Below are 12,516 nucleotides of genomic sequence, written 5' to 3'. Positions count from 1 at the left end.
CTTGTTTTTGTACAGAAGTAGCTGAGACGTTTCATGCTCAGATATTTTAGTTTATATCAAGTTTAATGTTTTACAGTTAAATTTTTATGTTCTACGATTAACAGCTTTCAAAAGTGTACATACAAAAAAACCCTGTGAATAAATATTTTCTAAACAGACATATGCTCATCTACAATTACCTACTTAAAACGCAAAAACTTCAAGCTAGGACGATGTAAATATTATAATTTGTTTAATTAGATTCACAAATGTGGTCTATTTTCCCCCTGGTGTTTATCCTGTAAGAATATGCTGCTTCTCATTCCTGGACGTCATTGTACCTAGAAAAACAGATTGTCTTGTGAAAGCGGTAAATGTAAGTACTTTAAATGTTATTTTGCATTATAAACCTCTACATTATAACTCAAGTAAGCACATACACACAAGGTTGGCTGCTTTTTAGTTGATATGAAATGGATCTGACAAATTCCAACATTTGAGAATTTAAGAAAATTAAGAATGACTCGACTGACACATGCATTTGTGTTTTGTGTCTGTACAGTTAAAGCATGTCACACGTCAGATGACTTGACTACTTAAAACGGGTAGTTCCTCGACGTAGGTTGATGGGAAATGGCCCGTCTTCCCATTAAGAATGCCGAACCACCAACCACTGTCCTCCTTTTGGTAGATATCAAGAAGATCCCCTGTGAAACAAAAATCAAGTTGTCATCACTTCATTCCATCCTAGTTGTTTGTGTAATTCGGCTATTTATGTTATTTCTATGAAGCTCTTTAATTTTTGCATCAATTTCTGTGAAAATTGTGTGTATTTTTTCTGTAATAAATTGCCACTTGCCTTCTTTTAAATTTAACTCGTCATCTTGTTTCGATGTGAAGTCATACAGGGCCTTGCATCTTCCTATACTGAGCCACTCTCCGCTTGTTTGACCTGTACAGTGAACAGTTTCATTCCTTAACTTGCTCAATTAAACATATCAGTAACAAGCCTTGTAACTTTGGGCTACAGCTGTTTCTTTTTCTTCACCTTGCCCTTTGCCATTGTCATCACTTGTAGATGTGTCTCCATTAAGAGCCCCGGCAGACTCCTCAGCTGCCGGGTCTGTGGTCGAGGCGGCAGAAGAGACTGGGGCGGTGGAGCAGAATGAAGGACCCACAGGTGGTGCTACCACAGAGTTTGCAGGTCCCTTATAAATGATTGAAGCTCTCAGTGACTGACGGGATTTGAAAGGCGTCTTCCTGATTTTGACTGGGCGGGTAAGTTGAACAACACTGTGCTCACAGTCCTGGAACAAGAACACAGTTGTGGTTACGTTGGCGGTAGATTTTCTGCACAACAGAGCTGAAGCGATAACAACGTTGAGTCAGTTCATCTGGACACGTTTACTGGGAGAAATGTTTCATCACTCATCCAGGTGACTTCTTCAGTCTCAGCTGACTGCAGGTATCCCCACCCTTATGTTTTTTTATTTTTCCCCCCTTTTCTCCCCAATTGTACTTGGCCAATTACCCAATTTCCCGAGCCGTCCCGGTCGCTGTAGCCCACCCCCTCTGCCAATGCGGGGAGGGCTGCAGACTACCACATGCCTCCTCCCATACATGTGGAGTCACCAGCCGCTTCTTTTCACCTGACAGGAGTTTCACCAGGGGAATGTAGCACATGGGAGAATCACGCTATTCCCCCCAGTCCCCCCCCCACCAAACAGGCACCCCGACTGACCAGAGGAGGCGCTAGTGCAGTGACCAGGACACATACCCACATCCGGCTTCCCACCCGCAGACATGGCCAATTATGTCTGCAGGGACGCCCGACCAAGACAGAGGTAACACAGGGATTTGAACTGGCGATCCCCATGTTGGTAGGCAACAGAATAGACCGCCACGCCACCCGGATGCCCTCCCCACCCTTATACACAGCACAGCTGTGTATAACAACTGCAACCAACAATCAGTTTCATATGCAAATTGCTGTGACCATTATGACCACTTGAGCGTGCATCAAGACATCTGGAGCAGATATTCCCACACTCGGTCATAAACTGGCGTGTTGGTAGATGTTAGCCTACCTTGTCTTTCCATTTTGTAATACTGTCACTGAATCGATACGATGTCTTGGGTTTTCCGTCTAATTCGGACAGTGATAGGGAGAGTTTGTAATGAGTCGCCTCCAGAAGATCCAGTTTAAGAGTGGTCTACAGGTTAACAAAGAAGAAGAACATGTAGATAAACAATTCCGGTTTGGAAAATGCTCATTTGATACATGTAAACTGATGTACCTCGTCAAGCAGCTGTTCGGTTTCTTCAAGGTTCTTTTGGTTTGAAAATGATGGATTGTCAGAGTAGGATTTCATCAGTTTCTCAAGCCCTGATGAGAATATTACAGACTATTTAAAGGCAGAAAAGGAATGACCTCGGTCAGCAATGACCTCTTTGAATCACAAATGTTGTGTAACAGCTGTTGCCAACCTCTGAATAATGGAGCTGTTACTCCAGGGAAGATGAAAACTTAATACAAAGGTTCCCTCGTGTAATCACAATGCAAGGTCAATGGTTAATACAGGACACTTTTGAGCCTTTAGTTACCTTCACAGTCCTTCTTTGTTTTTGTGATACTGTCATCCAGCCGCTGGAGTTTGACTTTTATGGCCTCCCTTCGTCTGTCTTTTCCCATCAGTGACTTGCTGTCTTCCTCCTGGTGAATATAACACGGCAGTAGTTTTAGAGAGATCTACAGAGACATTCCACAACAAAAATGCACTATGCAGGGATGGGCAACGTGATCCAGAAAGGGCCTGGATCCAGAAGGGCGTCTGGGTAGCGCAGTGGTCTAGTCCGTTGCCTACCAACACGGGGATCGCTGGTTCAAATCCCTGTGTTGCCTCCAGCTTGGTCAGGCGTCCCTACAGACACAATTGGTCATGTCTGCAGATGGGAAGCCGGATGTGGGCATGTGTGCTGGTCGCAGCACTAGCGCCTCCTCTGGTTGGTCAGGGCGCCTGTTCGGGGGGACTGGGTGGAATAGTGTGATCCTCACACATGCGAAGTCCCCCTGGTGAAACTCCTCACTGTCAGGTGAAAAGAAGCGGCTGGCGACTCCACATGTATGGGAGGAGGCATGTGGTAGTCTGCAGCCCTCCCTGGATCAGCAGAGGGGGTGGAGCAGCGACCGGGACGGCTCAAAAGAGTGGGGTAATTGGGTGGATACAACTGGGGAGAAAAGGGGGGAAACCCCCACCCCCCCAAAAAAAGAAAGGGCCGGTGTGGGTGCAGGTTTTTGTTCCAACCAAGCAGGTACACACCTGATTCTATTAGTCAACCAATAGCCTTGTTCCAATTTTTTTCCCCAAGTTTCTCGTTTTGTTAAATTGTCCCTAGGTGTGAATGTGTATGTGTGTGTGTGTGTCGGCCCGGTGATGGTCCTGCGGCCTGTTCAGGGTGTCTCCCCGCTTGCTGCCCAATGACTGCTGGGATAGGCTCCAGCATCCCCGCGACCCTGAGAGCAGGATAAGCAGTTTGGATAATGGGTGGTGGATAGTCTTGTTCCAACCAAGCAGTTACACACCTGATTCCGTTAGTCAACCAATAGTTTTTGCTAAGGACCTTGATTTGTAGAATCAGGTGTGTAACTGCTCGGTTGGAACAAAGACCTGCACCCACACCAGCCCTTTCTGGATCATGTTGCCCATCCCTGCTAGATGCTATAAAGCTTACACAATTCAGATATAGCCTCTTTTGTAACTATTTAGCTATGAATATGATTTCACAGCACTGCATGTTGTCATGTCTACACATTAAATGCGAGAATGGGCACAGCAGCCAACAACAGTTGTCTTCAGGAGATACCAAATACTTACCAAATACTTACCAAATAATCGGTCATTAAAAACTCTGCTTTGTTATCCTCAGTTGTGATTCTGATTTCCTGTACCAGGCTTTGTATGTCTTTCTCCACGTCGACCCTTTGGACTGCCTGCTCTATCTGCCTTTGGCCCTGGAAGTGGGGAAAAAGTACAGGTGAATAATGACGTCTTTGGAGGGCTTGTGAGTGTCTCCTACGGTTCAGGGTCTCACATGTATGAGAGTCTGTACAAAGCTGGACATGTGGAGGTTGTATCTAGTCAGGATGTTGCACAAAACCTCGATCCTCTGCTTCTCCAGGTCCTGGATGATCTGAAATGGACGTGGCACATTGGAAAAATACTTAATGCCATCATGTACCACACATTCACTCTAAATCAGAGTCCTTAAGTGCTGTCCTGTTGCCTGGTAATTTTGTCATCCTTTCTTGAGGTAACATTCAGAAAGAAATAACAAGACTGGCTGAAAATGTCACAAGTGTGATCTTAGCTACAGCTAAGACGTGCACTGTTTAAGTGTCCTTCGATAAGGCACTGAACCCCGATGTGTGACCAAAATTGTTGCCCGAGTCTGTACCCCATACCCTCATCCCCCTGCTGCAGTGTGAGCACATACAGTATACTGGAGATGTGCCACGGAGGGAGACACCGAGGCATAAATTCATAATTACACTGGGTGGGATCAGAATTTGTTTTACTTTTTTAATTATTTGTCTGTTTATTTATTGGATTTTTTTGCCCTTTTTCTCCCTAATTGTACCTGTCCAATTTCCAATTACCCCACTCTTCCGAGCCGTCCCGGTCGCTGCTCCATCCCCTCTGCCAATCCAGGGAGGGCTGCAGACTACCACATGCTTCCTCCCATACATGTGGTGTCGCCAGCCACTTCTTTTCACCTGACAGTGAGGAGTTTCACCAGGGGGGCGTAGCGCGGGGGAGGATCACGCTGTTCCCCCCGGTCCCCCGAACAGGCACCCCGACTTACCAGAGGAGGCGCTAGTGCAGCGATCAGGATACATACCCACATCCAGCTTCCCACCCGCAGACACAGCCAATTGTGTCTGTAGGGACGCCCGACCAAGCCAGAGGTAACACGGGGATTCGAACCTACGATCCCTGTGTTGATAGGCAACGGAGTAGACCGCCAGGCTACCCGGACACCCCTCTGTTTTACTTGCCGGGTAAATTTCACATACATAGAATTAAACTTGATGCATTCCCCCTGTGACAAATAAGTCAGAGTAAAAAAATCTATTGTGTGGTGAATTGTATTAAATTAGACTGTCACGATGGAGTTGACCAACTCTGCCAGCAGCATAGCCTTGTAGTTTAAGAGACTGTCCCGCAGCCAGAGGGTCACAGGCTCAATCCCTACCACAGTGTCCATTTGCGAGCATCTGCTCGTTGTGAGTTGCTCTATGTAGACGTGTCAGTGACTGTAAGTGTAGCAGCCTGTCCCTCCACACCTGGTAACAGTTTTTCAACGTGTTTTCCCACTTCAGTCTGAAGTGATGGCCTTCCATGTTGATATTAAAGTACTCCTCGTCTACTCGCACCTGAGTCTCCGCAGACTTAGTGAGCCTGTTAAGCATCTGTAGTAAGTAACAAAGAACACCATTATAAAGCATCCTGACAGCATCAGCAAGACATAACCATGCCCAAAATAAAAATAAAAACAACGGTAGTGATGAAAAGCGAGAACACTGTACCTTTTGTTTCTCTTTCTCAGTGCAAATTTGCCTGTTGTTCTCAACAAAATTGAATAGAGCCTCATGTTCTCTTGTTATCCCAACCAACTTCTTCTTTATCTGTTTCCACAGAGTAAATGCAAGAAACCAGGTAAAAAATGCATTTAATTAATATTTTATGAGTCTTTATGCAAATTAGCTTAACTGTACCTGTCTTTCTATTACGATAACATTAAAATCCTTGGTCAAAAGAGGATTTGATGTCGTACATGGAATTATCTACGAAAATTTACATGTTTCTGATTGAAAATGGTTACATAAATCAATTTATATTCACATATTAAAAGTCATATAAAGGATTTTTAATCAGTCCCTAATTAACTTGAGTAATTCGAGAAAGTTTTTTATGCATGGTAACTAATTTATTTTTGCAAAATACTGTGTGAAATGAGCTCAAAAGTGGCACATATGAATCTTTTCGTTTTCATTGCCATTGTTTTATTTTCTATTTTTTGAATAAGATGCTGACCTTGAGTTGCTCATTCCAGTTAGCAGCAAGAAGTTTTCCATTTTTTTCAATGACGTTATCAAGCTTTGGAATTACAAAACAATGAAATGAGATTGCAAGTATAGAGATATGGCTGGGTGACTGACTGACAGACAGACAAACAGACTGACCGACCAGAATACTAAAGTGAAAAAATAAATTGCATACAGGCCTTTTCCTCTTGTTGTGCTCATCCAAGACTTGCCGTAACTCCAAAACAGCTTCTTGCTGGAACGCATTTCCCAGTGTTCTGAAATTAGATGACCAACTCATTTTTTTTTTTTACAGTGTCCAATCCAAAGTACACCAAAACTGGTGACAGGAAGCTTTACAATAGGAATGGAGTTGAAAACTACCTGTGTGTGTCTGCTGTTGAGTACATCTCATCTGACACATGACACCATGCAGTGTAGGTGGAACTAAGCAGGGAGCCGAGGTGAAAAGATCGGAGTTGGGGCTAGTTAGTGCTACATGTGCTTGTGATTTGATCATATTAAGCCTCGTTGCAATTGTTTGCAGATGTAGAACAGAAACACAACGATACCAGTCACTTTGAAACTCTGTTACATGTTGCTCACTTGTTTGACATTCCTTTCGACGCCTTGATAAGTTTGCCGGCAAGTTTTTGTAGTCCTTTGGCATAAGTATGTTCCAGCTCAGCCCTACAGTGGGGACAAGTTTGCATCAGCAGACAATAAGTGACTACTCTGAATAACTCTTCTGTCATTTCCAACTCCCCCTGGAAGACATGATTTCAACCTGCGCTTACGAATGGAGGGGAGGTGGCATAAACATAGTAATAACAATAATTATCATATACATTTATATAGCGCTTTTCTAGACACCCAAAGCGCTTCATATTAAAGGGGGTAACTCACTTCAACCACCACCAATGTGTAGCACCACCTGGGTGGTACACGGCAGCCATTTTATGCCAGAACGCTCACCACACATCAGCTTAAGGTGGAGAGGGAAGAATCATTGAGCCAATTACATGGGGGGATGATTAGGAGGCCAGATGGAGACAGCCATCCTGGGAATTTTGCCAGGACACCGGGGAACCCCCTACTCTTTGTGATAAGTGCCATGGGATCTTTAATGACCACAGTGAGTCAGGACCTCGGTTTAACGTCTCATCCAAAGGACAGCAGCTCCTACAGCACAGTGTCCCCGTCACTGCACTGGAGCATCGGGATTTAATATTTTTGTTGTTGTTTAAATTAGGACCAGAGGGAAGATTGCCCCCTACTGGCCCACCAACATCACTTCTGGCAGCAACTCAGCTTTCCCTGAAGGTCTCCCATCCAAGTACTAGCCAAGCCCACACCTGCTGTCATTTGGCAGAGCCAGGGTACATGCTGGTATGGCTGCCGGCAAGTGAGGAATAGAATAACTTCAATTTCTGAATAGATTATGAATCGGACGCAATCTAATAGGGAGCCTCTTAGAGTTTGTTTTTTTTGTGGCAAAAATGGTGCACCACATAGCTGCCAGCAATTGAAGAGCTAGATGGAGCCATTTTCACATAGAAACAAACAATTTTGCAGGAGTTTTGTGCTTAGTGCCAGTTATATAAGAAACTTTAAGAATTAGTCATTGCACCACAATGATTTCATATAGACCTGCTAAAGGTCGTTCAGTTAATGTTCTTGCCGTGGTTCTGAATGGTTTTCCATCGCTCTTAATCTCACTTAAAAGTGGTTGCTTGAAAGAGCTGACCTCTGGAAACCTCATTGTGCCATGTTCGAAATAGTGATAAAATGGCTTAATTGTTGAGGTTTGGTCCCTAAAGTAGAAGTGTGTGATTAAAATATGAATAAAGGTCTTCAATAAGAGATTCTACACAACGTCAAACGTCGTCACCATATCACATGCTGCGTTCACATGGAATCCGGTAAACGGTTGACGGAAAACCGGAAGTCATTATTGTGGCTGAGAGCAGGGCGGTAAAATCAGATGACGCTGACAAAATATGCCAGCAACGGCGGTCATCCAAAATTAAAAATGTACAACCGGATGTGACATAGCCCATCGCAGCGCAGAAAAGATAGACCACCGGAACACTTCCGGGTACCTTGACAACAGGACGCCAGGAGAGGGGGATAGAAAACCCAAGCCGCCAAGCCGCACTGTATTAGATACGCAGCCTAGCCGTAGCTACGATGCCCAAGAGTTGCTGTGTGCTGGACTGTACTGTTAACAAGAAAAACAACCCAAATATTCGGTTTTTTGTATTGCCTAAAAGGCAGAAGGGGGGAGAAAAACGATTGAAATGGCTCCAGGCGATCAGAAGGAAAGACAAGGATGGACAACTTTGGGATCCTGACCAGTTTGGTCTGGCGCAGGTTGAGCCGGTGGCTATGTGGAATTCCACAGTTAGCTAAACCTGTCTGAATGGGATCACATTCTTCAAACCCACGTGTATTTTTATCCATTAAAATTCATAAAATGGTCCCTCCCCCCTGAATATTTGGTCACGTGCTCAATTTTGTTTCTCTTTCCTAGAAACAAGGGGTAACTACCCCGGCCTCTCTTACCCAGTTAAAATGCAAACATTGTTATCACATTGTTATTGTCATCCTTATTGAGTAGTATATCATGCATCATTGCATGCAGTCATGTGGAATCCAGTAAAAAGTAATAATTGAATAAAATGCAAACATTTGTTGAAAATGTAGCCTAGCTCCTATGTAATTGTAGATGTCGCCATAAGACACATCTGGCCATTGAGTTGGGGTTATTAACCCATTCCCCTGTTCGACTGAAAGGACCCTGGCCACCGATACTGCCAATTTTTCGCAAATATGGGTTCTTGTCCGCAGCAGCCAACCTAGCGACACAGTCAGCCATTTAAACCGTGTTCAAACTTGCCGGCTTCTATCCCCCTCTAGCGCCCCCCCGCTCTAACGTTCGAACACGGAAGTGCAGTGGTCTACGGCGTATTAGTTTTATAGGTGTATGACAGAATTACTGTCTTTGATTCAATAAAACAAACACAAAACACGTTTGTACAGTTTTGCACACAATACAGCGTCACCATAGCAACCTATGTAGATCTGTTTTACCGCCCCGCCGTTGTCACGCAGATTGTGGTCCCCCCCCCCCCATTCCGTTTTGCCACCTGCTGTTTATCGTCTCCCAGATTGCTCCAATCACATGGTTGCTATGGTGATGCATTTTTTAGCAGAAAAAAAATGGTACAAAAGTGTTTGTTTTATATAATCCTGCCAATTCATACACCTACAGATTTAATGCACAACCTTTTCTGTGTCGTGGTGTGCCGCGTGACATCCGATTGTAAATTCCGTCGCAGAGAACGGCAAAAAGTTAAAATAGTGTAAATGTGGACGGCAGCGCTGTCTGCCGTTGCTGGTGTGCACAGAATTGGACCACTGTCGTCGTCCCGGTACACAAGAACCGGGGGGGAAATCGATTTATTGACGGAAGTATGTCCCACCCCGGTACGGTAGGTGGCGATATGCCTCCCCGTCAACCGGTTGCTGTTGGACCGCGGGAACTATGGCGCATGCGCAGAACGCCTCGGTCAGTTCGGGGCCGATTGAAGCGTATACATGCCAGAGTACATCCATCCCCAGCCGCATCATCTAGGCGTGTCAGTCCGACTTGGAGAAATTCGATTTAGTGCGATTTCAGTCGGACTAACGCGTTTACGTGTATTTTAAAAAGTCCAGTTTTACTCGGACTAACACAATAAATCCACTTTTTCTAACGTCATGTAAACGAACTGTCCCGCTCTCGTCCACAATAACGACTTCCGGTTGGCCGTTTACCGGATTCCATGTGGATGCAGCATGACAAATGGACACCGCTGGGTACTGGTGAGCCGGGGTGTTCTCTCAGCATGGAGAAGAGAAAGCTGAGCATGATGGGCGGCATGAGGATTATCAGCATCACATCTTGAGCTTACCTTTGCTGGAAAACTGTCATAAGCTCTTTGAAGAAGTACTCTCCGTTTTTGGAAAATCGCTTCACATGTTGGTACAAAAGGTTGTACTGAAACACAACGAGCAGAAAGAAGGCTTGGTGAGACTGATGGCAGCGACAGCTAGTTAATAAGAAATGAACATTACTTGCTTAGCACTCTCGCTTCTTCTGAGAGTATACTTGTGCAAACAATTGTCTTTTACTTGATCTTGAAAAGAGCAACCCTGTGCGGTTTTTACAACAAATACAAAGGAGTACTTACAGAGCAGGTGCTCACAGGGTCCTTCATCTTACGACTCTGGCTGTTTATTGACTTTGGACGTAGAACTTTGACCACCCTCCTCCCAAAGTCCCTCATGCGGAAATCACCTGAGCTCTGTCGGCGCGCCTTACCACACAAATCCCATTGAACTGTTCAGCAGCAGAAGTGTAAAAACTCTCTTGCCGTTGTGTGCATTATGTAAAAGTTTCCGACCAACGCAAAGTGAAATTGTTCTGATATTTCACAAGTCTTACTACCCCCCTACCCAATGAATTGAGCCTACTATTCAACCCATCTGGGAATATTAGATATGTACTGTCACGTTTCCATGCAGTACTCGAAGTAGGCCGGTATTCACCGGTACACAGCACTACCAACAGTTCTACCTTTTACTCTTTAGCGTACCGTGACTTCTCCTCGCGCACCGGCACATCTCAAGAGCTGCCGGTACTCTTCTTCCATCTCCACATCAGCTTGTCTGGGGGCAACTCATACTGGCCCTAAATAAACTACATTACCCAAGAGGCACTGGGGCACTACGTAACTACGTTACGCCCACCTGTTCCCGTTAATTATAATGTTTGTGTTGCACATGTTTCACAATTATTTAGGTTGAACCCCCTTAAGGGTACCTGAAGCTGATGCACAATCTTTCTAACCAGTACTAGTCTGGTGTATGTTATTGCGCCAATGACAATAATGGCGAAAATAATGAAGATATTGAAATGTACACGAATAAGTAGACACGTTAATTAGTCGACTAGTTAACGTCGCTTGCGGTGTGGGAGACACGGGTTCGCGTCCCGGCTGTGGCGGTTCCCGGGCTGCCCCCCCCCACCGAATTTTCTACATTATGTTTTCAGTATATCTGTGGTGGTGATAGGATTACATTAATATATAGAGATAGGACAAGTAGTTTCGATAAATATGTATAGTATATTGATGTAATGGGCGAAGATCTGTTATAACTTATGCTAGCTAACGTAGCTGACTAGCCAAGCGTTGTCAGGGCAACGAAGGAATCACGTGCATTGACAGGAGCGACGCCAACGTCAGAGCGGCAACGTTTCACCGGCCAATCAGGTAGCGCTTCTTTTGTGAATATTAACGAGCCTTCCCCTGTCACTCTGCATTTCGGAAATTCGCAACCGGCCTGGTGACGTCATTGCACCGTACACTTAAGCTAGTGTACATATGTAGTCAAATATTTTTACTTGATTAATTGAAACGGTTGTCCCCTTGATTAAACACATTTATTTTGTGAACACCAGCAATACCTTTTTCTTCACTGCAGGAATTCAGAATGTAATAATGATTTGATGATATCGTTGTTCTGAAGATTCATGCTGTTCTGTCGAAAAATAGACCCCCCTTATCGCGTGACGTAAGAGCTGCGTCGTAAACAAGATGCGCGCGCAGAGCGTGTGGCAAAACATGGCCGTGAAACAACACGCGAACCTATGAAACTCACAGACGAAAGCGTATAAAATTTAGAATTAAACGGAGAGAAGTTAGACATTTCGAGAAAATGGAAATCTCAGAATATGCCGAAGGTCTGAGCAAGGAAGACAGAAAGCATTACGAGTCGAAACTTAAGCTGAGCACTGGAGAACGACTTCCTGATGCGTTTATGCTCGCTGAAGCTCAGTGGCCAAGCGATATCACCAAGTCTCCAAACATCGGCTGGAGGGACGAGACTCAATACCTCACAGACACACCAAGTATATTTACGAAAGAATCGATAAAGGCATACACGTTGTTAGAACAGGGGTGGGCAAGCTTATCCAGAGAGGGCCGGTGTGGGTGAAGGTTCCAACCAAGCAGTTACACACCTGATCCCACTAATTAACCAGCAGAGTCTTTGCTGAGGACCTTGATTAGGAGACACAGGTGTGTAATTGCTTTGTTGGAACAAAAAACCTTCACCCACACCGGCCTCTTTCTGGATAAGCTTGCCCACCCCTGGTTCAGAAGCATGCGATTACCTTGTTGGTGGACATGTCCAAGACTGCTTTACCTTCCGCTATCGAAGGAAAACAAGTTTTGCTTCATCAAGTCAAAGGTAAGCCCCCGTAGTTTTAATTGTACGGCGGAATTGTTTGTATTCAACAACAGTTTTTTTTTCACCTTGATTTGTTTCCCCCTTTTTCCTCGCCAATTACCCCACTCTTCCGAGCCGTCCCCGTCGCTGCTCCACCCCCTCTCTGGCGATCCGGG

At 44.9% G+C, this 12,516-nt stretch overlaps 1 protein-coding gene across 1 annotated transcript; it reads right to left on the bottom strand.

Annotated features, from left to right (window-relative positions):
- Positions 1 to 558: 558 nt before the first annotated feature.
- On the bottom strand, positions 559 to 10,749 carry nostrin (nitric oxide synthase trafficking). The gene is made up of 16 exons (XM_056289701.1): positions 10,705 to 10,749; positions 10,300 to 10,425; positions 10,021 to 10,106; positions 6,671 to 6,754; positions 6,449 to 6,511; positions 6,261 to 6,342; positions 5,567 to 5,665; positions 5,324 to 5,449; positions 4,072 to 4,170; positions 3,866 to 3,991; positions 2,584 to 2,692; positions 2,277 to 2,365; positions 2,067 to 2,192; positions 1,028 to 1,286; positions 839 to 931; positions 559 to 686 (listed from the first exon to the last, which is right to left on the bottom strand). Exons 2-16 carry the CDS (start codon positions 10,393 to 10,395, stop codon positions 559 to 561), a joined length of 1,665 nt encoding a protein of 554 aa, XP_056145676.1. The 5' UTR covers positions 10,396 to 10,425; positions 10,705 to 10,749.
- Between the last annotated feature and the right edge of the window lie 1,767 nt (positions 10,750 to 12,516).

Source organism: Lampris incognitus, chromosome 11 (assembly GCF_029633865.1).
Source record: "Lampris incognitus isolate fLamInc1 chromosome 11, fLamInc1.hap2, whole genome shotgun sequence".
NCBI classification, from domain to species: domain Eukaryota; kingdom Metazoa; phylum Chordata; class Actinopteri; order Lampriformes; family Lampridae; genus Lampris; species Lampris incognitus.
Note: the sequence above shows the minus strand (reverse complement) of the source record. Positions and strands in the feature narration are given on the sequence as shown.